Source organism: Eulemur rufifrons, chromosome 19 (genome assembly GCF_041146395.1).
Source record: "Eulemur rufifrons isolate Redbay chromosome 19, OSU_ERuf_1, whole genome shotgun sequence".
NCBI classification, from domain to species: domain Eukaryota; kingdom Metazoa; phylum Chordata; class Mammalia; order Primates; family Lemuridae; genus Eulemur; species Eulemur rufifrons.
The window spans coordinates 30,142,422-30,170,140 of record NC_091001.1 but is presented as its reverse complement, the minus strand read 5'-3'; the positions used below and the strand labels follow the sequence as shown (position 1 = coordinate 30,170,140).

Here is a 27,719-nt window from a genome sequence, read left to right as displayed (position 1 = left end):
CTAATAGTACCAACTCACTGTGATGGACAAGAATTGCTCCCACATATTTCCAACACCACCTCCGGGGTGGTATCTCCTTTCTGCCTAAGTTCCAGAACCACTGGAAGTTACTAAGGGGTCCAGCTGGTTTCCCCACCAGAAAATTCTTTATGTAGTTCCACTATTTAGTTCCAATTTTATTAAGAGGCAGTATTTCTTCACACCTGAACTACTCAGTCCCTATAGGGTCATGCCCACAGTAGCTGCTACTAAACTGAGTAACACTGGTTTCACACTCAGAGTGTGTTTTCAGGTTTGCACTTCTGGTGAACCAATCTAAGACTGACCAGTGCAAAGACTGCTACTCAAGCAACTGGGAGCCCTGGAACCTAGTCCAGCTTCTACCTTTGACTGACTTTAAATCACTTTAGATTTTTGAGCTTTGGTTAAAACTCATCCATATAAATAAAAATGATAATCTCTAAGGTCCTTTTTAGATCCAAAGTTCAGTTGTGCCGAGAGAGGCCATCACTGACTTGTATTTGAATGTGAAAATGGAACAACATATCTAAGACCAATTATACAGAGAGAAGAAATGATTTTCATGTAAAGAAATTTTAAAACACGGAAAAAAAAATTCTTACCACTCAAGTTTTGGGAAACATTTTATAATTTATATATAAAATCTCAGTAAGAAACCATGTAAAATGACAGAAATATCCACCTTACATTAAAGAGTCAAAAAAAAAAAAATCCCACACACATTGAATGTAAATTTTAATTATAAAACAAGAATATGAACAAAACATTTTAAAATAATCTCAATTATTTGGCAACTTATCACATCATTGCAAGAGACAAATTTGATCTTAAGAAAAGTTTAATCCTATGAAAAACTTAAGTTGGACAGTTTGCTCATATGGGAGTTAAAACATGTTTAAAAAAACACCTGGCAATAAAGCCAGTTTCTATCCTGAAATAACCGTGTATAAAAACAACATAAAATCCTGAAACTGGATAGACAGGAGTGAGCTAATCTTCAATGCATTTCTCTTCACTGAAAAAGACAATATGGAAAGAATATCGGTAGAAGCTTCAGAATAGCACAGAGGAGAGGAATGAACATCCACAGAGGGGTTTCTGCTGCAGGTGACCGGATGTATCTTTACCTGAACCAGAACCTCTCACGTCGGCGGGGCTGGTAGTAAAGTTACATATGCAAGTGTAATCTAAAAACAGGTTACATTCTTAAAAACAGTCACAACTGTGAACAGAGAAGCAATGGAGAACCTTTCTTTAGCTAAACTACTTTACTTGAATACATGCGAGTTTCTGCCAGATCATATTCAGATAGTTACAGGGCAGGCAGAGTCCTAAAAAACTTTCTACTAATGACTGCATAGCATTTAAAACCCTTTTTTTTTAATTAAAAAAAATAATAAAATAAAATAAACAGATATATAGTAAAGTTCACAGATAAGTTTTCTCTGTAAAATAAATAAAGTGTTCATTGATTAGCATCATACATAGAGTAAAATACAACCTATTTTTACATGTTTATATACTATACACAGATTACCAGCAGGCAGCCTGGTGTCTGATGGGTTGGAAGGATTTGCATTAATGATGTGTCACATTGGGAAATCCCAATTTCAAATGTTAAAATATACAACTACTTTGTTTTGAGTTCAGATACAAAGTAAACTTATTTTCCTTTATCTGAAATAAATGTACATAATATCTTCTATGAACAATAGTTTATAAAGCTGTTTAAAACGTAACAAGAAAAAGCTTGCACCTAGGAACTTACAGCACATGCATATCCTTTTTCTCGTTAAAAAAAAAGAAGAGGCCTATGGCCACAGAAGCTCGTCCCTTTTCTCTCCACTGTGTTCCTCGACCAGCCAGGGGCACCGGGATAAGGATTATCGCTTCGCCTTTTTCACAGGGGCTTCCTCCACCCTCTGCTGGCCTCTTGTCCGGGCCCCAGGTGGGCTGACTTCTCTCTTGCGCTTGGTAGAAGGGGAGAGCTGTGTCTTTGATCTGCATTAAACAAAGTCAAGGCAAGGGTGAGAGTTAAAAAAGCAGCTGCTTCAAATAATTTGGGAATTCCTTAAAAAACAGAAGAGTTTTAAACTTTTCAGCTAAGAAGAGAAAGCCTCAGTAACATTTATACAGGAAAAGGAGCTACCAAAGAGCTCGAGCTAACTGACTATTTGCTGGCAACCTCACACACAAACACAGGGTGCTGCACAATCATGTGGGAAGCCTGTGTTCTGGTCCCAGCTCTATCACACTCTAGGTCTTGACCTTGATCAAGTCAGCCTCCTTCTCTAGGCCCTAGTCTTTCAACCTACAAAACAAAGAAGTGAACTGCTAGTCCTACCAATACAGAAACTGTTCCAAGTTCAAACAAGCAGGATTGCAACCTAGGTCTGATCAAGTCCAAAGCCATGTTTCACATTACAACATTACAGAAAATAGCTGACAATGTTAGAAAAGGCACAGAAATTTCAGAAGAGCATTCTAACCAATCTTCCTGTCACCAGCCTATCCCTGTTCTCAGTCTGCAATTAGAATTATTTGTTGGAAAGTCTAACCTTGTTATTTGTTCTGGAGATATACAAAGTCCCTCTTGGGTCTCTGATGCTTTCAGGATAAAGCCATCCAGAGCATAGCGCATAACTACAGTCCTGCCAGTCTTTCCATTCCCAAATATATAATGTCTTTTTACATCTTCATGCTTTGGCATGTGATTTTTTTTTTTTTTTTTTAATTATCCTACACCACCCATCTGATCAACTTCCTTATTTCTAAAAATAAGAAACACCCCCCAATTCACAAGTCACTTCTCTGGGAAGCTTTCCACATCAAAGAGGAAGCTCCTCCTTCTTTGGAAACCCCACGGCACTTTGGATCTTTACAACACTTACCAATGTAATTTACCCACTGTTTCTTTTTCAAACTGCAGATTATAGGTAGTTATTTTAAAAGATCATATTAACAGAACACAATAGAAAATGTTGCTGGTACCTCATCTATTAAGTTTCACTGATGAAATTTTTGTTTCAGTTACAGCAGCAGGAATGTGAGTAGTACTCGCTGTATTGCAAAATATATTCTTACTTGAGTTGCTGTTGAACAAGTTCGTAAGTCTTATACACGTATCTCTCCCATTAGACAAGATGTTTCTAGGACAGCTGCTGAGGTTTATTCATTTTTCTAACTCCAGTGCTTAGTAAAATGCCCAACACATAGCAAGCAAGCAGTAAATGTAAATGTCATATCAATGAATGAAAAGACTTACAAAACTGAAATTACAGGAGATGGAGAAATGGGACTTTACTGATATCCTGACATCTTTTGCTTATTGTTCCTTTGACAGCATAAGTAAATAAACTCAAATTGAGTCAAAAATTGCTGCAGATGATGTGGTTTTGTCATGTTGCCGTGTTGCATGTGTTGACAATGGCTTAAAGGCAGTGTTTGTTAATAATCCATCTCAAACTGTGTCCACAGAAAGCCATCAGCCACTCAGTGAACACCTTTTCACTGACGAGTTGCTGTGTGCAGCACCGTGCTGGGAGCCATGTGGCAGGAGCAGAAGCTTTGAGTCAGGCTGCTTCTTCCTGGCTGTGTGAGCTTGGTAGGTTGTCCAGGCCCTTGCATTTCACCCAGGGTGTGATCTGTGACCAGCGGTGCTGGTCACCTGAGAGCCTGTTAGAAATGCAGACTCTCAGGCCCCACCCTAGACCCACAGACTCAAAATCTGCATTTTAACAAGAGTCTCAAGTGATTGGTCTGCACATTCAATTTTGAGAAGTATGCACCCAGACCTTCCTGAGATTCTTCCCCTCACATATAAAATAAGGATAAATGCTACATGGCACTTAGTGAGGATAGTTTTGCTTTCCTTTCTATAACATGGGGATAATAGCACATATATACATTAAAAATATGCTGTGAAGATCAAAATGTGATAAGAGATGTCAGAACAGTTTATGTATATAGTGAAGAGTCTTTTATTTTTGAATGCTCCAGTGTGCAGAAAGTAAGACAAGTTCCTAATCTCAAGGAAGAAGCTTTCAGCTCAGAGGGAAAGACAAAACTAATACACTGAAACCAACAGAACACGGCATCTTGACTGCTGAAAGTGCAGCAGGAAGGAAAGATGAGAATGGGCTGAAGCAGGTGGGGAAGGCGTCCTGAAGAAGGGGGGCTTGAAGGATGGGAAGGGCCCGGCGTACCGGGCGGCTGGTGGCAAGGGCACTCCTCACTAGCACAAGCAAAGGCAAGGACGGAAGACTTGGCGCCACCAGTGGCAAGCAGGAAGAAGAGTCAGGCTGCAGTGGGAGATGCGAGCTGGTGGGGGCGTTGCCTTCCTTTGCTACCTCATCACCTCTGCAAAGCCCTGGCTGAAACAAAGGACCCTGGGCTGTCCAAGGCTTTACCACACTGCCTTGCCTTTGGTCTCGGTAGATGGGAGTCAGCAGATCAGGCCCACAGGTGCCAAGGACAAGCCTGTGTGGCAGGTCCATGTGGCAAGGCCAGACTGGCGAGGCCACAGAGACACCTTCTGTAGCCCTTCCTGTTCCTCTTGGAAACTGATGACCCCCAAAGACAGTTATTTGGTGAGAGAGAAATCTTAAAGGAAATTAGGAAGAAAGCATTACTGTACCAAAATTAGTCTGAGGGAGTTAAAAATGACTTGAAGTGTAAGCAGGGACTTACCTTCCTAATGGGGGAGATTTACTAACTTTTTCGCTGGTAGGTAACTTCTCTTTTGCTAATTTTTGGCGATTTCTAGGAGAAACTGTTTCTGGGCTGCCAAGTTTGGAAGTTGCACGTGCAGGTGGCTTGCTATGATGCTTTCTGAAACAGATTATAGAAACACTGGACAATGGTAGCACTGAATCCTCCAGTCCCTGGGACTATTTAGAAAGAATGAGACTCCTCATGGGGAAGTCAGAACAATGGGGACTAAAAGCAGGAAAATGGTTTTCTTTCTTGACCATTGCTAGTAAGTAGATCTTAATGTCACCCATGACTAACTCTGCTTGCATGACTCTATCCTTGCTCTTACTTTGCATGGTATTTTATCGTGATTTAGAAGAAGATGAATCTGTGAAAAATAGAACATATATTGGCTAATAAAATAAAGATCCTAAAAAAGCTCTGCAAAGTAGAATAAGGGGCCAAGAGTAATGAAAGTACAACTTACAACACCGAGCTAAATGTTAAGGCCCAAACAGTCCACTGCACAAGAGCAAGATAAGGAAAGATCTGACTTACCAGTAAAATGTCTTTTAAAAAAGGACTGATTTAGCTGGTGGATGGCTCAGTTTGAGGCAACTCAGTGATGTAAGAACAGTATCCAGAAAATAAGGTAGGACAACCCTCTTCTGGAATCAACAGCCCACACTGGGTATAGAACACCCGCTTCTTAAAGAGGATATAGATAAACTGAGGAGAACAAACAGGAATGATGAGGGGGCTCAAAGCAAGAAGAGAAGACCTAGAAGCTGCTCCCAGACATTTAAGGGAAAAGAATATAGAAGGCTCCAAAAGTAGAATTAGAACCAAGAGTAGAAGCTACAGGGAGGCCAGCTTCTACTGAACATAAGGAAGAGAATGCCAAGGTAGAGGTGGTTTTTCCCTGGAGGAAAAACTTTCTTGCTTTCCATGGAGCTACAAGCAAAAACAAGAAGACCATTTCAGAGGAGCTGCTGGTACAGTGATTTGGGCATTGATGGGCTGGCTAGTAGCACTAGATGACCACTTAGAGCCCATCCAACACAGAGAATCTGCAAAATTATGAAGATGCCAGAACCCTGGGACCAATTAACCAATGCCAAGGAGTCTAAACTAAAGAGAAGAGGATATATTTGTAAATCAAATGTTCCCAAAGTACATTAAGGAAGAGTATCAATAATCCAGGTGATTATAGCACCATATAAATCAAATAGGATTTATTTTTAAAGAATTTTTAAAAGGCAAATCTGAGAGCTATTTCTAGACACTCACTTGAAGACAGCTAGAAGGCCTATGAGTTAAGCCCTTTCTGAGTCGAGCCCTACTGTACTGGACAATCTTCCCACAACTGTTTAAGAGGGAGGTGGTGGTGCTGGTGGGACGTGCTGTACCAAATGCAGGGGTGCTGGGCCTCAGCACCCCTATCTTAATTCTGTAACTTCTATTTATCTGAGTTGCCCCACCTAAAAAACAAATATGAAACTACCTTACCTTTAGCCTGTGATCTCCTGGAGTCTTTGAGAAATCAAACCATGGCATGAATGCCTAATAATGTGCAAGTCTGGAGGAATTAGAAATTTGTTGACTTTAAGTCTTTATGTAAATATAAGACATCATTTTTATGTTACAGGGTTAATAAGTGGTACTTTTGAAATGTTCCTGAACTTTTTTGATTAATCTTTGATAATGAAATTATATAAGGTGATTCCAAGATTAACAGCTTGTAGATCACATTAAAACAGAAAATATTCTTGCTTTGGAAAAAGTTATTAACCATTAGGATGACACTACATATTTATGTAGCATTTCTCAAAATGTGCTATCGGGAAAGAACACTGGGTATGTTAACAGGTGTAATGACACAGGCCGATGCCAGGAAAGGCGGTATGACAAGCAGATACTGCTTGCTTAAATAGAGTTAAACAGCTTTCTTTCCTTTTGGACTTTGCCAAACCCTTAATAATTTTAATGAACATTGTGACAGACAAGAAGGGGGATTCACTGGCATTCCCAAACTCATCGGACGTGGTACTCTTTTCCCCAGAGGCTTCTGGCTCTACTAGGGTTTGAGAGAATATGCTTGGGAAAATGTAAGAAATTATGTAAATCAAAATGGTCAAATCTGGGCAATTTCCTCTGATCAACCTATTGCATATCACTGGTGAGATGCGTGTGACAACAGTGGTGTGTGGGCCTGGTTTCTCCCGCTCAATGGAGTTAAGCGTGCTGAGAGCAGGGACGGTTTTATGTCGCTCTGTATTCACTCACAGCGCTCAACACAATGTCTGAGACATAACAGATGCTCAAAAAATATGTGTAAAAGAATTGAATGGGTTCCACCAAACAGTCATTTAAAACCTGGTAAAGACTCTGAATTGATCCCCCAAAATGATTTAAGACAGAAAATGGGTTCTCCAAGAAGAATCAGAATGGCAGAGGGCTGAGAGCACATGGCCTCTACTGAAAACCAAAGGGAAGAACTTCCAGTGTGGCATGAGCAATTCAGTTCAAAGAGAATCCCATGAAGCCCAAAGCCACTTTTCCGATGGAGAAGCTGGCGAAGGTCTTCAGTGGCCTGTGTGGCCCCATTACCTCTGAGCCTCTGATCTGGTGGTGGATCTTGTGGTGGCTCCAGAGGGCTCATCCTCTTCCTCTTCTTCCTCTTCCTCATCGGACTCCTGGTCTTTCTTGTCCTCAGTTGCTTCAGATACTGATTTCTGGTGTTTTCTTTCTGGTTCTGAGGATTCTGTTCAAATAGAAGGGTAACACCTGGATTATACAATTCCCAAAGACACTCGAAAGGAGTCATGGAGTTTGGAACTTAGGATATTAGGGACTTGGAGGCAGAGAAGTGGTTTTCCACTTCCTTTTTGTTTCAGCACTTGCAATTCACAACTGTTTAACTTAATCTCAAACACATTTGGGATAGTTTACTTAGGCAGTTCACAGCCAGCATTCATGAAAAATTCACATGTACTCAGAAAAGCATCTGGGATGTACCATTTCTGACACAGGATTAGAGCTATTTCACACATATTTATGTAATATTAATACTAGCATATTCCACTGGATTTTTCCTTCATCCAAAGAAAAACTCTTGAAAAGGTGATTTTGAAATAATAAGACTGTAATTAAGAATCGGCTAGAAACATACCAGCATCATCTGATAAAGTGAGTGAACGTTTGGGCTTTCTCCCTCTCCGACGTACACTTGCTACTATTTTTTCTTCACCATCATCCTAGAAACAATAAAATTAAAGTTGAAAGGGTAGACAATTGAGCATTTATTAAGTTTATTTCTAAAGGACAAATCTTGATAAAAAAAAAAAGTAACACTTACATTGCTTATACTTCTTTCTTGCAGGTTAGCTGTCTCTTTATTGGACTCATCTTTAAGAAAAAGGGAAATCTCTACATTAATACTTTATTACTATAAAATTAAATTTTAACAGTCTGGCTTGTCTGTCAACATACCAGTGCTAATTAATGCTTTGTTATACAATTTACCATTATTTTCTATCAGTTAAGCAAAGATGGAATCAGAAAACCTAGCAGAGAGCACATCAGAATATAAGTCAGAAATTGAAGTTTTCATTTCAGATTTGCAACAAATAAGGTTTGTGTTCTGCGCAACTTATTTAAACTCCCTGAGTTTTTTCATTTGTAAGATAAGGAGTTTTTCATTTGTAAGATAAGGAGTTGGGTTAGACCACCTTTATGGTCCCTTTCAGTTCAAATGCTCCGATCCCAGGAAGGGAAGGGGAAAGGTGGTGTAGGGATCCCATGAGACACACCAGTAACTGCAAGTCAGGAAGACACATGGGTTGAGCATCCCTAATCCAAAAATCCAAAATCCAAAATGCTCTAAAATCCAAAGCTTTTTGAATGCTGATTTAATGCTCAAAGGAAATGCTCATCCGATTTTTGGATTAGGGAATGCTCAACTGGTAAATGCAAATATTCCAAAATCTGAAAAAACCTGAAATCTGTAATACTTCTGGTCTCAAGCATTTTGGATAAGGGACACTCAACCTGTACTTTTAAAGCTCATTGTAGCTGTATTAAGTATTACAATCTCAGTTCATAGTTTGGAAAACTCAGGATTAACTTGATTTACATAATTTGTTCAGAGTCACATTACTAACAAGTACAGTGATAGTCAGAATTCTTTTGACTCCAAACACTTAAATCATGGCTACTACAAAGTACATACTATAAGCCTGTTTGTAGACTGTGTATCCTATTCTTTATGTATTTGCTTTCTGTAGATGTTACAACTTTCTGAAAATGTATCTTGGTAAGAAAAATGAAGATTAGTTCAATGTACTATTTGAAGCTAAAATTATGAGAAAACACTAAAAAATTCAAAGGTACTTCTTATTAGTGATGAAGACTGCAGTAGTTGCTTTTTTCTGCAAGTTCAATATACTAATGAAGATGGGAAAAGTTAACCTAATAGGCCAAAAAGAAGTCTGGTCATCATTATTCAGATTTAGAAAATTATTGTCAAATACTAACCCCAAATGATAATCACACAGATTAAATTGGAGACTTTAGAGGGCACTGAAGTTATAAAGATTTCTTGTTGTATGGATTTTGAAAATCATATAATTATTAATAAAATCTAAAAACCCAACATGCAGAATCTCCTCTCACTTTTTAAAATTAAACAAACCTTAATTTACCAAGAGACAAGAAAAATTAATGATATATGATCACAATACTACATTCAGGTAGTGTAGAAAAACTCATATATTTGCTTTATCTTGCTGATCAGAATATGTACTTTCCTAATCTAACCATGCTATTTATTTAATACAAAACAGGTGTTCCATTCATCTTTTTGGCTTATATCAATCCTTTAAAGCTCACCGGTGGCTCTTATTGCTTTTACGTAAAACATTTTAAATTGTGAAATATATATACATTGTAATCTGGAAAATGTATACAACAGTAATAAATAATTTGGAATGCTCCCATTATTCTACCACCCAGAGCTAATTATTATCAACATTTTGGAATTTTTTTTTCCCCTGGGAATGAAGATAAAAATACTCAAAACAATTTCACCTCTTGAGTCCTGGGCTCTGTGAGCCAAAAGGTATAGTCTCGCACGGTTGTAAGGACAACAGTTTTTACAGAGGAGGCCACCCATTTCAATGAGAAACAGAACAACATCCAAAACCTTCTCCAACAGCCAGCTTCCCCAGCCCCTTCCTGAGCTCATACACAGAAGAATGCTGTAGGGACATACCTGTTTGCATTACTTTCAGTTTGCAAATTGGTGGAGATTGTTCTACCTAAGTTTAAACAAACAAATAAAAAATTGAAGTTGGCAGTTTATTATCATCATCACATAGAAATGCAATCAATAATACAAAAAAGTTTTGGGATCTCTATTTAGGGAGGCAGAATTATTTGGGACCTATTTTCTGTAGTTTATTAACTGTACCTAGCAAATGTGGATGCTTATGTTTCTGAATATAGTCTTTCCAACAGGCCTCTTGCCCAGCCACCCTCCTGGGACACTGGAGGGTAAGCACCAGAGGCAATGCAGTGTGGCCATGTTGTTATTAATACTCCTTAACGCAAACCACTTTACATGCTGGGAAATGCATTCACATGTAGTTCACATGTAGTTCTCTAGTTTTGTTGTCTTATGATAGTACTATGAAATAAGTATAAAGGTATCATTATACCAAGGAAACTGAGTTTCTCCAGGGTCACATGACTGGCCCCGAGTCACAGGTCTGGCTAGGAAGTGGCAAAGCTGAGGCTTGAATCCCATGTGCTTTTGTAAGGTCAGTGGACGTAAGTTTGTCCTCCTTATAATGCTGTCACTGAAATGCATGCAATGAAATCTTGATACAATGATTTCACTGGGCATGTAATTCAGGGTCAAAGATCACTGAGGATTTTCCTGCATTGAAATCAGTGTACCTTTTAGTACAAAAAGAATTCCATAGAAAAAGTATTAAGATGACAAGACACCTCAGAGGTCTCCATAAAGAAGCTGCTGTCTCAAAATCACATAGAACAGCTAATTTCTATATTTTAACCAAGGGTGACCACAAGAAGGTAAGTCCCTAGATAATTTTTAAATAATCAAACTCATAAGTGAGGATAGAATGAGACTGAACTAATATAATTCTGCTTATATGAGGATACTATTAATCAAAATATTTGAATGGTTACTCAATGTTTTACTTACTTAAGAAAGTCTTTTAAAGCTTTTCAAATACTTAAAAAAATAATGTAGTTCACAATGCTAGATAGTGCAGTATGCCCTTTCCAGATCAAGAGCAAATATGTGAAGCTGTCATCTTTTGCAACTACTTACAGTGACAATGCCAGTATCTGTTTTGGAGTCGTCTTCTTCTAAAAAAAAAAAAATCTCACTTAGAAAATCGGTTTGAAAATTTCTTGTGTGTGAACTGAAAACACACCAAATACCTACTTATTTTTAATGCTGTTTCTGCAGGGTATTTACGAGGTCTTCCTCTTTTCCTTTTAATAATTATCGGCTGATCTTCCTAAGGGGAAAATGAAAAAAAAAAATAAAATAAAAAATAATTTCATCCTCTATTATACAAATAGATTGTTTTCTCAAAATGAGATTTAGAGTTCCTTCCTAAGAGGGCTCAAATCCCAGCTTTGTCACTTAAAAAATATGTGACCTTGGGCTTAGTGTTTATTTCTCTCACTGCAGTTCCTTTGCCTGATAAATACCGGTAACTGTCATCTGCATTTCTGGAGTTGTGAGGATTATGAGATCATGAGTTGTGAGGTGATGAAAGCTAAGTGCTCAGTGCTACCTTTAACTCCTTTAATAAATACGAATGTACACTTATATTGGGATTTAGTCCAAGTTACTTGCAACCAAATGTTATCCCTTACAAATAATAAAGGAGTCCACTGAATTTCTCATACAGAAGTATGAGAAAACAAACAAACAAACAAACAAACAAAAATATTGGCAAACTTAGCAATGGTTATCTAGAAGTTCTGACTAGTGCATAATGTAAATGCTTGGTTTGTAGGACTCAGCCTTGGGCTCTCTGCAAATCCAAATGGACCTAGAGCAGGCAGAGCTGAGATGGTCTGTCTGCTCCTGCAGTCTCATCGGAATCTATGACCTTGTCTCATGAAACTGGGTCCCCTCAGGTACTCCTGCACGCTTCCTGCACACCTGCTTGCTGCTCCCATTTCATCCTGGCTGGACTCCATGGCTCGGGCAGCCTCCTGTTTGCTTCCCTGTCTTGGTGCCTGGCCTCGTGGTGCTGAGCTGCAAGGCCAGGAACCCGACATTGCTACTGATGTAGAGTGCTGGGCTGCTCCTATCTGGCCGTGACATAAGTAGGTCCCATACAAATGATTTTATGAAACAAAGATGAAAAGAACCAAATTAATCATAATGACACTGATAAAATGCACTGTATGAAATTGTGTCCCAGTGCACTAAAAAAACCCCAAAAAGCAAAAATTCTTTCAGAAGTATTTAAGAAAAACTTTAGGCAACAGTATTTAACACATTTAATTTGGTTTTAGTACTTAAATAATTCTGAACAAATAAATATGAAAAACATTTCTCACCTCCTGACATTTTATGTTGTCATCGTCATTCTGCTCTGCCTTTTCTCCAGTAGCTTCGCTGCTGCTGTATTCATCTGCAGAAAAGGCAGGGCTCAGTTCACTGCTGGTGACCATGGTCAGCCTTCACCGCTAAGACACGGTACCCAGGTGACCTGCACAGCCACAGCCACACATGTACACATACTCTATCTTCATGCTTCCACCATCAAAATTAACAAGCCCGAGTTTGGTTAACTGATAAGCAGTACACTTTGGGTAGAGTAGGATCCTAAGTAAAAATGATTCCCAAGTCCTATTCATCTTAAGCATGAGGAACTATATCACACAGGGAAAGCAAAGGAGCAATATAGAAGTTTCAGCTGGTGAAGCACAGTGAGAAATGCTGACTGCTTTGAAGGCTCAGTAGATGTTTTACTCACCTTTTTCTTCCATGGCCCTTGAAACAGTGCTGTTTGTCTTTGAACTTGTTTTAGATAATTCTTCTAAATCTCCAGAGTTCTTTTCCTATAGAGAAGTTAAACAAGACAAGAAGCTTCCTTTTCAAACTCAACCCTGCCTCCACTTACCTCCCCTAAAGCTTTCCTTTCTATTTCAAAAACAATTTCCTAGCTGTCTTTTATTATAGAATAATTTGTTGGGAAATGTTTTTTTTAAAAAGTAACTATTATTGCTGCTAGTGAGACTATTAAAAAAAATAAAAATTCTCATGGTAGAAAATCATGAGGTAAGGTTTAACTATAAAAACAGCAAGGCCATTTTATTTTCCTGCAAAATGGAAATTATTCTTTTCCCTCCACCTAGATTTTGTCTTTTTGAGAGAAATTCCAAAGAAAGAATTGACAGATATTGACAACAGAGTTTTTTCTTTGTGGAGTCATGGAGGGGAGGGACTGGGGAGAAGGGGTAAATTGTGACAGAATTTCTGGGTATCCAGATGGGCTGATGTGAAACAGTGAATCTCTCAACTATTAAATTATTCACCCTTAGTCACAAAACTTTTGAGTGTGAAATACTAATATAGTATATAAACAAAAACACATAAAGAAGGATGAGAACAAGACAAAATAAAGTTTTAATTTTACTTTTTAATGGCCTATCATAATTATAAATCCTCTTATTTTTAAATTTTACTTAAATTATATCTTTGATGGCCCATGATAAAAAATTATAATCCTCATTTCTATTATTTTTCATTTAATTATTTTTGAATAGATATATATTCTCTTAGTTCAAAATTCAAAACGGTCTAAAATGAAATGTGGCCACCCCTCACTCCCCGACTTCCCTTCTCGGAGGCATTCAATGTCGCTGGGTTTCTGATGTTGCCTTTCAGGGATTTGAAGGGGGTGGATATAAAAGCAAATATATCCACATAATATCAACATTTCACACAGCCTTAAAATTTGAAGTTTTTCAACTGCTTCATTTAGATAGGATTAGATCTTCTTTCTTTTTACTAAGTAAGTACTGAGGATGACAAAGAGCTTCTGTAACTTCCTAGTCCCAGCTCAGTCGTTTCTTTTATTATTAATATTTGTTTGTACCTGCATTATAAATATTATCTTTGTCTTATGATTTTTTTTTTTTTGCAGGAATCTTAAGCCAGTATCTGTTTTCAAAGGGTCAATTAAAACTAAGTTAAGAGACTCTGCAAAATCATTTAATTAAGCATCTGTAAACTATTATATCAGAAAATGCTGAAAGTGAACAAATGAGTGAGGGAGTCGTTCTCAAGTCCTCTGTGCTGTGGGACTCCCAGCTTTACTTAAGGTACCCTGAAAATACTACGTGACCAGGACTGAGATATGCAATTATGAGACATGATGTCGGAGGTGAGCTCACTTTCAGAGAGGGCACCAGGGCCGATCTACATACTGAACATTAGTAGAGCTTAATTTTTTAAATTTTTAGATAAAAGGTAGATATAAACAGTGGTTCTACCACTTCTTCTCACACCTCAATGGCTTGCCCTGTACCTGATTTGGGAGGTTACTTCTTTAGAGGTTGTAAGGTCGATCCATTTGGAGTGCCAAAGAGCATTTATTTGCTCTGACCTTAACACTGAGACTCATGCCTGGGCTGTGATTTTTCAGCTTGGAACCTCTTGAAGTGCTAAATGTAGGAGGGGATGTGTGTGTGTGTTTTGGGGGGTGGATCAGGTTTGAAAGCAGACAGGAATTTTGGGGTCCCCCTCCCTCATTTTAGCCAGAACATCTACACTTTTATCTGTTTCACATCATAGACTAAAAGATGAACTGCCCAAATGTTTTCAAACCACTGGATGAACTGCATTTATGTTTTTGAGCTGATTCTTTCAGAGCCAACTTTAGTCCCACATGCACTTAATCAGATCCTCATGACATACACACAACTCGCTTTTTACTCCCTGCTTTTATTTTTCCAGTGCCTGGATTATTCCACTTATTCAATTTTGGTCTTTTAGTCTTGCCATACACATTTTAAAATAATGCCTTTATTGCTTTTAAAAAGTGATACATGCTTATTATACAGAAAACTACAGTAGGAATGATAAACTCACTCCCTACCTGTCTAAAAACTACCATTAACATAAAATGTGATATTAAATAAATGCTGTTGCAGACAGGTTTCCATGCAAGAAAAGATTTTTTTATAATACTGAAAATATTACTTGTGTATAAAATTTCTTAATGAAAATAGTTAAGTTAGATTTTATTTAATGTTAAAAACAAGAAATTGAGGGGAAAATAAAAAGTAAACTCCTCAAATGGTTTCTCTTCAATTTTACGAGTATTGTCTTAGGATTCTTGTTCTGGACAGGGCAGAGTGAGCGATGGGTTAAAAGCCTGTTTCTTTCCTTGGCCACAACCAACTGAAATTCCTGATGACATGCCACTCTCCCTCTTTGGTTGTTAAGTCTTTCTCCACTTTTTATTTAGCCCATTAGTTATTGAGGGAAAAGTGACTCAACTGGTTTCAGTGAGCTGGAAGTCAGTTCAAATATTTTTGTAAACTGACTTAAATACTTTTGGAACAAGGTAGAAAAAAATTAATTAGGGAAAGAGAAAGAAGGAGGAGATAGGGCTAGTCTGGATAGACAATGCGAAGTTTTATAGTATTGAGTCTCAGAAATGGAAGAACATTCAAGAGTAGGTTATCTAGTAGAAAACAGGGAAATCTGGGCCCACAACAAAAGAGAGCACAGGGCAGAAATAAAAATTTGTGAGCTGTTTCCCTGAGTCAGATGACAAAAATAAGACCATAGGAAAAAAGCCAAGGAGGGAGGCCAATCTTTGGACTACCTAGATTTGAGGGGTAGGAGGAAAGCTAGGGAGAAGGTAGAGTATTAAAATTTTAAAGTAATATTTATCACTGTATTTCAATATTTTGGTGCAAGTATATCTAGGATAAAGCACGTTACACTTTGGAAGACAGCATGTAGAAACCTTAAGAACTTAATAATACCACTGTATAAAAATCTAAGCAATGATTATATCTAAACTGTGATATTAATATAATCTTGCAGTTTAAGAATTATAAAGTATAACACTTCATTTTATGGGAGGGAGACTAGAAAATATACACCTTTTATAACAAAGTGATTATTATTAGAATACATCAAGAGGGATACTAAAATGGAAAATAAATATTATAATAAGTATTCAAAATGATATAATTAGGTTACCCCCAAAACTTAAAATTAATATGTGGAAAAAATACCTTTGTGTCATGCGGCTCACTTTCAGAACACTGCCTCTGTGCTGTTTCTATTCTGGAATCCAGGACATCTGGATTATCATCTGTAAATCAGTTTGGACAGAATCACAAAAAAATAAAAGCTAAATGAAAAATGAAATGCATAGTTCTATTTTAAGACAGTTTGAGCCTTCTCTCTGAGGTCTGTGATACAGTGAAGCCAAAAGTTTTTCTAAATGTATTTATAATGTCATGTGATTTAAGTACTGAACACTAGCTTTTGGCCCTGGCAAAGTCAAAAATATAAAACAGAATAAAAAATCCTCAAATGCTCACATGGTTATCAATAAAGTAGCAGGTTCTATGGAGAAGTCTTAGTGTATTCAGAGTTCCCAGATGTAATTCACCTTCAACTTCCTGAGTAAGTTACCTAAGGGGTACAGCTCAGCGATGGCCTTAGGAATCAGATTTACTTGGTAAGGGAAAGCCATAATTTCTCAGAACCTTAATTTTTTTATGCATAAAATGGTGACAATACCTAACTCAGAGGGTTATTGTGAAGATTAAATGGGAATGCATGCATAATGTGCCATGGATAGTCTCTGAATATAGTATGAACTCAATAAAATATTATAAAATAATCACATGCTTCTAACCAAAAAAGGAAAGTATTTAACTTTCCATTCTGTCTCATATATTCATTCATTAAGTGTTTATTGAATTTCTACTTTGTGTCAGGTATTAAAGGTTCCTGCAATGTCTACTATGGTAGTCACTAGTCCCATGTGGCTATTGAAACTTAAAATAATTAAAATGAAATACAATTAAAAATTCAATCTTTCATTCATACTGACAGTCAAGTGCTCAACAGCCACAGTTGGTTGGTAGCTACTCTACTAGACAAAATAAATGTAGAACATTCCCATCACTACAGAATGTTCTACTAGATGGCACTGTTATGGACCGTGAGAAAATCAACAGCATGAAGCACAGAAGGGGTATTAGATGCACCTTGACCAAAGTGCTTCACTACCTCTGCTGGGCATTTGCTTCCGATAGAAAGTACAGAATTCAGTGGGGCACCTGGCTTGGCCTCAGGCCCATGTTACAGAGGAAGCTTGGGTTTGTGTGAGTTCCAGAGGTTGGGTCTTCAATAGGAAACAATCTAGTTTCTAGATCAAGGTCCAGAAAAGACCCTGGAGGTGGAGGTGTCATGCCAGTTTAGAAACCAACTAGCCTCAAGAGTTGTGAAGTACATAGTTACTACCCTCAAGAATTCTCCATGTTATTGGCCTACACTTTGGGACATAAAAAACATGATTTTCAAAGATGTCTAAAACAGAAACATATATATTCTAAATACCCAGTTCATCTTCTGAAGACGGATAATGCTTCTTTCTTTTTCGTTTAGGCATATGCCTTTCTTCCTCTTCAACCTGGAATTAAAAATGACTACATTAAAGGAAATAGAATCTGAACCCAAACCAACTAAAATGGGGGCACCCTGTAGTAGCTTCTAGCCTTTGGAAAAAATTGATATATAAATTAAAAAAAAAATCTAGACGAATACTTTTGGCATCTAATTTTAGATTAGACTAATTTTGTAAGCTTGAGTCTTTTTTTTGGATGTGAATGTAAATCCATACAAAACATTTAAATCTGTTTCTGGTTATATACTGTATTTCAACAATTTAAAAACACATGTTTTTAAACAATTATTTCTCATTTTATAATCCCTGAAGTCAAGTTATATCTTATAACTAATGGCATGCTGTAATTTAATTGGTAGTGTTTTTCTGCTCTTTTAGTGGCCCATTAAAAATGGGCTTCTTATGGTTGATCAAAAGTAGTACATAAAACAAAATTCTGACTATACAACAGAAACTTTCAAATAATCCTGGGACATGCCAAATTACGTAAACATTACAAGGGCATAAACAGGTAAAAATGACATGCAGAACTCTTAGTATATCCATTTAATTATTTAATATAATATATACAGAGAAGTAAAATCTTTCTAAAGTCTTTCTTTGTGCACAGGTGAAAATACTATATGTAAAACATGAAATGCTTGAGTTCTTCATAAAAACGTACCTCTTTAGGATTTGCTTCAATATGGTGACCTCTTATAGTTTCTGTGTCGTCTTTTTGACCACTGGATATCTCTGAGTAGTAACAACAAGGAAAAAAATCTTAAATATTTTTCTATTCCAAAGCTTATTTTAGGTGTGTGTAGAGGGGGAAAGAAAACTGGATTAGCAATTTTATTTAGTACCAGTTATGCATAAAGCACTGCAGTAGATAGTTTGCAAATGATTTATGATGGGATTCTTCCAACAACACTGTCAGTTAAGTTCTACTTTTTCCATTTTTAGATGTGAATAAATGGGGTTCAAGGAGGGAAGTAACATGTCTAGGGTCACAACACTGGACTTCACACAGTAGACTTCAAGGCCCTTTCTACCCAGTTCATGTAGCAATATCGTATTAAGAAGTGTCAATGAAAACAATTTTCATAGTAATCAGATTAGCAAACATTCACCAGTGTAACAATACCAAATACTAGAGGTGGTATGGAGTGACAACTGGTATACTACATGGGGTCAATGTGGCACATTCAGTAAAGTTAAAGAACTGCCTATCATTGAGCAATTCCACACCTAGACATACAGCTACACTAAATACGCACTGGGAAACAGCTACAAGAGCATACATAGTAGCACTCTTTGTAATTGGGAAAAGTTGCAAAAAACCTAAATATGCACCAATAAAAGAAACAAAAAATAATAACTGTGGTATAGTCACATTATAGAATAGCAATTAAAACAGAGTTATAAATAGAGTTACACTAATCAATAGGACCAAATCTCAGAATATATTGCTGAATGAGCAAATAAGGTGAAGATGGTTTATATAATGTGAGACCATTTAACTAAAGCATGCAATATATGCTACATATTGTTTATGGAACTTTATATATCAAGCAGAATAGTGATTCCTTTTGGAGTGGGATAAAAGCTAAAAAGACTGGGATTGGGTAGGGGCAAATGGAGATTCAACTATATCTGTAACTTTTTTTAAAAAAACACACGAAGCAAATATACTAAATTTTAAGATATGACAAAACTAGGTGATGGGTACATGGGTGTTTATAATTATCATTGCTTTACTTCTGTTTGAAATATGGTGTAACATGCTATAAAAATAACTATATGCAGGAACAGAATATCTTTCCTCATTCTTGGAATAGAGAATCAAAAAAATTAGTAAGCAGCAACAGAATTCTACCTTCTGTTTGAGAAGAGAATTATCCGCCTGGAGTTGGCAGCCTGCACAGGTTGCACGGCCACCAGAACTGACCCCTGGGGTAAGACTCATATAATGAGACATCCCTGATCTGCTACCATCCTGACACTGCCTATCAGAAGTTAACACATGTTACAGATGAGTATAAAAACCACAGGGGACTATGTATTTTGTACTCACATTGGACTGAGTCCACTGTGAGGTTAATGGCACAATTCTAGTAGCTATTTAAGGGATGGGACCTCTTATAAGCTGTATGGCCCAGAAAGAATCACCCAACCTCTTGAAGAATCACTTTCAACCACAGATGTGATGCTATTAACATTCACTTTACTGGATTAAATGAATTAAATGAGAGAAAATTTGTAAAGTAATTGGCACAAGGCCTGGCACACAGAAGGCACTCAACAGATGGTAATTACAATTAATATTAAAATTACTACTATAAAATTCATTAACTTACCTCCTTTGTTATAAGATTTGCTATGAATTTCTTCATTTGTTTCGGAGCCTGAATTTTCGACCTAAATATACAATATAAATGGTTATCTGTGGATAGTCTCATAAAAAGCTTAAAGAAAAAAAAAAAAAGGAAAAAAAGAAGATAATTTACATAACCTGGCTATTTGTACAAATGCCAAAGGGAACCGGAGTACATGTTCTTGACGGGAAAGTATACCCTACAATATTCTAAGCTCTAGCTACAACTTTTGCGCACATCTGGAAAGGACGTTTATGCTCAGTTGGGGAAAAGGCAGCTGCTGGGGACTTGGGGGAATGAGACAGGTGTTAGGATGGAGCACACACCAGCTGGTTCTGTGGCTTCAGCCCCATTTAGAATCTTTTTAACTCTTTTTTATTTCATTTAATTTTTTTATTCTTTTTTAGAGATGGAGGTCTTGTTATGTTGCCTGGGCTAGACTCGAACTCCTGGGCTCAAGCAATCCTCTCGCTCCAGCCTCTCGAGTAGGTGGGACTCCAGGCAGTGCCCCCACACCCAGTTACAATATTTTTAACTCTTGGAGGGCAAACCTGAATCACACCAAAGGGCTTTTCTCTTCTTTCTTATTCAGCCGACTGTGTATGAGTTTCTAGCTACAAAAAAGGGTGTTTTTGGTGAGGTAAAGCACTCTAATCCCACAGGTGTCTGACAGCATCCCAATTCCTCTAGGGGCACTGGAAAGAATGCGGCTGTCTGCAAATTTGTAAGCAATTTACAAAATGTTCACTCCTGGTTGATATTAAGTATCCTATAAATACATTAAGACAAAAAACCAAAAAACTCTTTCAAGAACAAATGGGATTACGAGAGCCACATCTGGGAAGAAATACATATACATGGCAATTACAGTTTAGTATCTTCAGCAAAGCTTTCTAAAAACATAAAGTGAACTTTAATTCTCAAACTAAAATCTAGTTTGTCTACAGCAGCACAATAATTTAAGACATCAAAATCCAATTTGCAATCCCATTAGAGGAATAAAAAATAGAGAGTTCAGATTTCTTCATCAGTGGATATAGGTGAACATGGAAAAGAGCAAGCAAAAGCTGCTGTCAGCATGCTGAACTCAGTGGAGAGAAGGCTAAGTGCCTCCTGGCTCCTAAAGAAAGGTACAGACAACCCCCCCACTAGATGTTTCCTCCCCAGTCGTTTTCCAAAAGGTAAAATAGAACAAAAAACCCAAGAACAACAAAATTAAAACCATTACAGTGACTTACATTTAGTGACTCATTCGCCAGCAAAGGCTGCCTCTGTAGCTCAGCTGTTCAAAAACAAAAATGAAACACAAACTAAAGACTGTTTCTGAATTACAGAGAGACAAATTTAAAGATTTTCTGGATAGTTAAATAGGATTATCCTAGGCTAAGTGGTCTCCTTAACTTCGTGAATTATAAAATTCTGACCAATTATTTTTTGTTATCCATGTTGTACTACCAGAAAAACAATAGAAATTAATGTTGCCCGCATTTTTATAGTAACAGCAGTGGTACATTAAATCACTACAGTGATTTAACTATATTGGTGATCCGAAACTTAGAAAAAAGGTGGAAGACCTTAATGTAACTGTTAGGCTGCAGCGTAACACTGGCTCATTTAAAATAATGCCATCAAATGAAAAGCTAAAGCCTATCCCCTCAAACAGCAAGGGTCTGTTTATTTTCTTTGGAAACTTGAAGTACAAGGTCTACTGTTTCTCCTCAACAATGACAGAACACACATTTTTCTTTTAAACAACTTCCTTTTACGTAAGTAGATCTCTTATTGAACTGGACCTAAACACAATAAAACAAACTGAAATACAACTGTGGGAACAAAGGACTTCACAATTCCAGCACGTTACCTTCTTGGCAATTAACGAATGAGATGTTAATTACTTGTACTACGAAACAGCCATACACATATTAACTAATGTATCTGTTCCAAAGTTTAGGATAGATTAGTTATCTTCAGGGTTTTAACATGTCAGCAATAACGACTTAACAAGTCTTGGTGTGGTCTCCCAGGACTGGCTGATATTTTACTTACAAGACTTTTGAGGATTTTGTCTAAGAAGATTCTCAACTGCCCCACCCCTCAAACCTCCAGCTATTAAGATCATGGGTAAGGATTTATACAAGTTCTTCCCTGAATTTGAACGACTCCACCTCCACTGCCCTTCTTTTAGCCTTGTCCACCTAATACACACCTACTTATCCTTCAATATTCAGCCCCAAAGAAAGGGAGTGACAAGTACTTATGAAAATTCAAAATTTATAAAGGTTGAGTATCTCAAATCCAAAAATCCAAAATTTGAAAATTTCTGAGTGCTGATATGACACAAAGGAAATGCTCACTGGAATAGTCTGGATTTTGAATTTTTGGATTTGAGATCCTCAACGAGGCATAATGCAAATATTCCAAAATCTAAAAAAAAAAATCCAAAGTTTGAAACATTTCTGGTCCCAAGCATTTTGGATAAGGGATATTTGACCTGTATACTCTTTGACCCCCTCAATTCCCTTTTATGGAAATACTTGGGGAAACAGTTAGTGATGTGCATGCAGAAGTTCACTGAAGCTCTATTTATAATAGTAAAAATCGGCAACCAGTAAAAGATCTAAAATTGGTGTTACGGACTACTATTTAGCTATTAAAACAAGGGAAGTGGGTTTGTATATGCTGACACAGTAATGAAGGAGGCCCACAATGTATGGCAAAGGGAAAAAAAACTATAGAACAATATAAATATGATTTTATTTTTATTTAACACATTAACTGCCATGTGAGCTGCACTTAAGTCATGCTAGTTTTGAGCCTGAGTCCTCATGAAGTGTATGCAACATACACATCTCCTCACCTTGGGAGCTGCGTGAACTATTTTTCAAGTTGCATATAGCTCACGCACAGAATACAACAAAAAATAACAAATTTTTGATTAAATTAGAAAGGATCGGCGATTTCTCAGGCCCCTCTCTTGGGACCCATTACCCTCGCCTGGGAGTGCTCAAATAATGCCTCGTTGTTTACCCCTTTCAAAAAAAAAAAAAAAGAAAGAAAGAAAAAGAAAAAATCATTTTGTTTTGTTTTCAAAGTTTTTATTCCATTTTTATAATAAAATATCATGGCCCCAAGGAAAAAAATTTTTTTTTTTCCTAGTGTGGCAGTCAATGTGTTAAAATACATAATTGTATTGAAGGTGGTTACTCATGGGGAATGGGAAACTTTATTATGTATTTTTATATATCTTACTTTCTACAATTAAAAGAGGAATATATATATAGAGAGAGATGGGTTTAGCCAGAGAAACAGAGAGAGAGAGATTGGTTCAGCCAACACAAGTCTTCCCCAAGGCCCTACCCAGGAAAGCTAACTCCCATAGACATGTATGTATCTGTCTTTATTAAAGCACCTCACCCATTTGCATATCCATCTCTTTGAATGAATGATTTCTTTCCATTAGTCATTTCCATCTTGATTTCCCTAGTACTCATAAGTACCTGGCTTAATGATGTTTGTCAGGGGAATAATTTAAAGAGTGAGCTGACTACAGTAGACATTACAGCTACCCTCCTGGTACCCTTTCCAAGAGCCCAGACTGTGGTCTAAAACACCATGTGGTTCCAGGAACAAAACACTTAATTTAAGTCAACTAACAAGCTATTTAATATATTCTTCTGGTCACAGTAATTAGTTTAGGGTAGACACACATACCTAAACTAATGAGAATATCTCAGGATGTTGGCCAGGAATGATAGGATAAAGCTATTTTCCTGGAGGCCAAAAATGAGACAGCAAAGACTTTTGTAGGGGGGGATGAGGGAGAAGATAAGAAGTTGGGTTTCTACTGGATATGTCTTTGGGGATATCAGCACGCTCTTGGATTATGTTTTGCCTGAATTTTTCAGTTTTGTGAGCTAATAAAGTCCCTTTAAGTAAACACTTGTAAGATTTTCTGTTCTAAGTATTTGCAGCCAAAATCATGCTGAATCATGACTTGCATGAACACTTCAACATTGTTTAAAAAAAAAAGAGAACTGGCTTAAATTTGGTCACATACTCTATAGTTCCTGTTACTTACTAAGATGTTATTTGCCTTATAGACTCATGATTGCACAAGGGAGTTTTCTTAGAGGCCACATGATGTATCCACCACTATCTGAAAAGGCTATTAAAAATCCAATCATATATCTATAATGTTGGATTTTCTTCATACACTTCAACCAAAACAACAAACAGCAACAGACTGAACGTGGAAACAGAAACGAGAAATCATCTGTTTTCTATTAAGCCAGACTTAAAGAGATTTGCAAAACTGTAAAACAATGTCACTTCTCACTAAATTTTTTTGTTTTGAAAAATTTAGCTATTGTTCATGAAAAAAGTTATTTATGTTAACTTGTAGTGAGTTAATGATATTGAATTATAACTCCCTCAGTTTTCATTTCTCATTTGGTAACTGTCAACAGGTATAACCCTATGACAATAGCTCTTTGGGGTCCTCAATAATTCAGACTGTAAAATGGTCCCCAGGACCAAAATGTTTTGAGAGCTGCAGGCTTTATGCTTTCTGCTATTGAGTCTCTCCTCTAAAAATCTGTGGGTGACAATGAAGAATACTGCACAGAGAGACTGAGAAGAGGCTATTCAAGCCGAGAGCAGTTTCAGTATAGTCACTGGAGCAAAGGCCAAGAGCAAATTGTTTAAAGTGGGCACATGGCTCAGACCGGCCTTTTGGAAACGAGCTGCAATAGCATCTGGACGGGCAGGAAGAGGCAGAGAGAAGCATTTTTAGGATAGAGCAAGTGTTTGCTTTCAAACAACTTTCTTTTCATCACTATTATTTGAAGATATCAAATGTAAGCAATTACCTTACATAAAGCTGATTGAATTTAATGAGAAAAAGTATATGTTAAAAATAAAATAGTAAAGAATTATCTCTAATCTATTTTTAAAAGTGAGAGGCAAATTCATATTGCCTGTCAGTGTTTTATTATGAATCAGCTATTGATTTTAATCTGCAATGAAAGGTAGACCCACATGCAAGGAAAAAACAATGTGAACAACTGCTAGAAGGAGCTTACCTATTCCACTTGGCTTTTCCTCGCTCAGGCTTTCTGGTGGTGCTAGAATTTCATGATTTTTCTCCTTCTCTGAAGGCACGTTTGTCTAAAAAATCCAAAGCACCATGAAAATAAGCGATCTGAAGTTTTTACAAGAAGGAAAGGCTAACCTCAAGTGAACTAAATGAAAAACCCCAGCATCTTAAAACAACATAAAAGTCTACTTTTAAGTCCATACAAAATTTAAAAATGAATACATCAGCCTTTAAAAACAAAATAAAACACAAGAAAAAAATCAATTTAATTTTGTATTTTATCCATCAATGGCTCTCTTACTGCTTTAAAAGTAAAACTCCAACTTGGCACAATGTACATGGCCCTTCCTGATGGGGATCCATTGCTTTGCCAGGCTTAGGTCTCACCACAGCTCACTGTGAACCACTGTAGTGCCTGAGGCACACCATGAGCCCTCTGCTCTCTGGGTCTAGAACACACCATTCCCTTTGCATAGAAGCCTTTTTCCTTCCTTTTCTGGTAAACTTCCACTTAATTTTCAAAATTTCACTCCAGCGTTCTCCCTGCAAGCCCTCCCATCTGCCTGGTCATTGCTCTTGTTGGGTAAGTTGTGCTTTTTCCGCACTGTTTATAAGCCCAAGTTCACTGCTGTCTTGTCATTGGTACTCAGAGGGTGCTGTGAAATGAGGCTGGAAAGGAGGTACAGAGACTAAATTGTGTAAGGCACACAGGCCATGATTTAAAAAAAAAAGTAGATTTTATTCTAAGTGTGATAGGAAGCTGCTGGAAATTTTCAGCAGAACAACGGCAGGACCTAATTTATATTTTCAGAGACTACCTGCATAGCTGTGTGAATCACAGCCCAGAGGGCTGGAGCGAAGAACTCTAATGGGGGAGCTACTGAAGCAGGGGCTCAGACTAGGCTGGTGGCTGTAGAAGCCAAAATAGATGGATTCCTGTTATATTTTTGGAAATAAAACCTGTAAGAACTGGCAATGGATTAAATGTAAGGTGACAGGCAGACAATGGAATAGACAAAGGCACTATTTACTAGGATTATTGAGGTTCTCAGCCCCCACCCCACCCCCAGCACAGGGTATGACAATAACAACAAGTGTCATAAGTATAATGAGAACAGGAGCTACATCCAAAGTACATGCAGGTATACATAATGGTGAAATGGTATTTAACCACTTACAGTTCAACGTAGCTGAATTATAAGCCATACCTCAGTTTTCAAGTTGGTTTTCTGTTCCAGTCCTCCCAAAGCATTCGATGGAGACTCTTCATTGCCTAATGAAATTCAACCCATTAATACATTCTAAGAATTTGCTTGCACAATACATGCACGATCAAAAAGTAATGGAATGTTATCTGGAACACCATGCTACTTTCCTTTGCTGGTTTATTTTGCTATCACTAGAAAACAATCAAAAGGAGTATGTTGTGTGAAAAGGATCTAGATGAAAGGCAGGGATCATTTACTCATTTTGGAGGAGTGAAATTGTTTCTTGTTTGCATAGTAAGATGGCTATGCACAAAGAACAATAAAGCATTATTTGTGGAGACATCTCATTGACAAATGTTTTTCTGCAGTGATCTTCATTAAGTTTGTCCTTAAAAGAAAATATTCTAGGTCACTGAGGTATATTCTTAATAAAGAGTATGATTTATGAATAGATTCATTTTACTTGCTTCACACTGACAGCAAAATGGAACATAAAGTTAAAAAACTGTGAGGCAGACAGAAAGAAAATGGAGTTTTCTCAGATGAAGACTCAATTCTACGTGGGTCTTGCCTCTTTCTTTCTTTTCCCTATCCTTCTGCGGCTTGTGGCTTCTCCAGTTTCCCTCACTTGCCCACACATCAGCCTCCAAAGAAAAACCTTCCTTTCTCTAAGAGTCTGCAGGCTTTTCCTTGCTAAAAGCCCTTCTATTTTTGCTTCTCCAGGGGAAAAGAAGGAGGGAGGAGTAATAGACTGTAGCAATGACTGAGTCATAAAAACTTCTGGAGCATTCAATTTACTCCAGGCTAAATTCAATGGAAAATTTTTAAAGTTACTTATTTCAACCCTTGGGACATTTCCTAATGTCTCCTATCTAAGCCCTTATAATGAACGGGACTGAATTACTGGCCTCAGCTTCCTGAGGCTGGGGTAGATGATGGCTAAGGTCTGTTCCAGTTTAAAAGTCTAGGACATCACAATTTATATAGCCAGACTGGAAAAGAAGTCAACATCCTCTGATCCCTTCAAGCCCAGCCCATGTGCTCCCTTTGAGCTCTCACAGCCTCCTGTGCTTAACCCCATCCTAAGCACTTGTCACACCAAAGTGTCACTGCCCACTTGTCATACATGGCTGGATTCACAGCTGTCTTCCCATCTTGACTATTTATCTTTGCATCCCTAGTGCCTGGTATAAATCTGAAGTTGTATGGTATAATGAATGAGATTATATCTTTGAAAATTATCATTTATTTCTAAAAGACTGGCACTCTGTGTAATCTGTCAAGAGGGAACACGTTTCCTTTCTTTCATACTCTAGCCAGAAACTTGTTTTACCAGGACAATAAACTCAGTTAAAAAGAATAATAATGTGCTCCCTTGATTAGAAGTAGCCAGCAGACTGAATTGATACATATTGCAAACCTATAATAAATCAGATGAGGGTTGGAATGATACTTGCTTTCATTCTATTATCCCCCATTGGCCTCATTTTATACAACAGGAAACTCAGGATCAGAAGTCTTTTTTTTTTCCCCCCCTAAGATACACCCAAGGACCATGCAAGTTAGTTAAATTCTCTGACCCTATTTTTTCATTTGTAAAATGAAGGTGAGAAAAAAATACTCATTTCAC

General features: G+C 37.3%; 1 protein-coding gene across 2 annotated transcripts in view; it reads right to left on the bottom strand.

The window, feature by feature from the left end:
• Positions 1-1,763: 1,763 nt before the first annotated feature.
• Positions 1,764-27,719, bottom strand: part of BOD1L1 (biorientation of chromosomes in cell division 1 like 1) — a 53,507-nt gene continuing 27,551 nt past the window's right edge. The window contains exons 11-27 of one of the 2 annotated variants that reach the window (XM_069493899.1): positions 26,090-26,154; positions 24,868-24,952; positions 21,025-21,068; positions 19,769-19,829; positions 18,094-18,164; positions 17,363-17,435; positions 16,024-16,103; positions 12,744-12,828; positions 12,325-12,398; positions 11,189-11,264; positions 11,072-11,109; positions 9,986-10,031; positions 8,072-8,121; positions 7,886-7,970; positions 7,324-7,477; positions 4,711-4,851; positions 1,764-2,022 (exon numbers count right to left, since the gene is read on the bottom strand). In XM_069493899.1, the coding sequence (XP_069350000.1) occupies positions 1,905-2,022; positions 4,711-4,851; positions 7,324-7,477; positions 7,886-7,970; positions 8,072-8,121; positions 9,986-10,031; positions 11,072-11,109; positions 11,189-11,264; positions 12,325-12,398; positions 12,744-12,828; positions 16,024-16,103; positions 17,363-17,435; positions 18,094-18,164; positions 19,769-19,829; positions 21,025-21,068; positions 24,868-24,952; positions 26,090-26,154 (1,346 nt within the window). In that variant the 3' untranslated portion in view covers positions 1,764-1,904. The remainder of the gene's footprint in view (positions 2,023-4,710; positions 4,852-7,323; positions 7,478-7,885; positions 7,971-8,071; positions 8,122-9,985; positions 10,032-11,071; positions 11,110-11,188; positions 11,265-12,324; positions 12,399-12,743; positions 12,829-16,023; positions 16,104-17,362; positions 17,436-18,093; positions 18,165-19,768; positions 19,830-21,024; positions 21,069-24,867; positions 24,953-26,089; positions 26,155-27,719) is intronic. The other variant, XM_069493900.1, reaches the window with a different exon arrangement.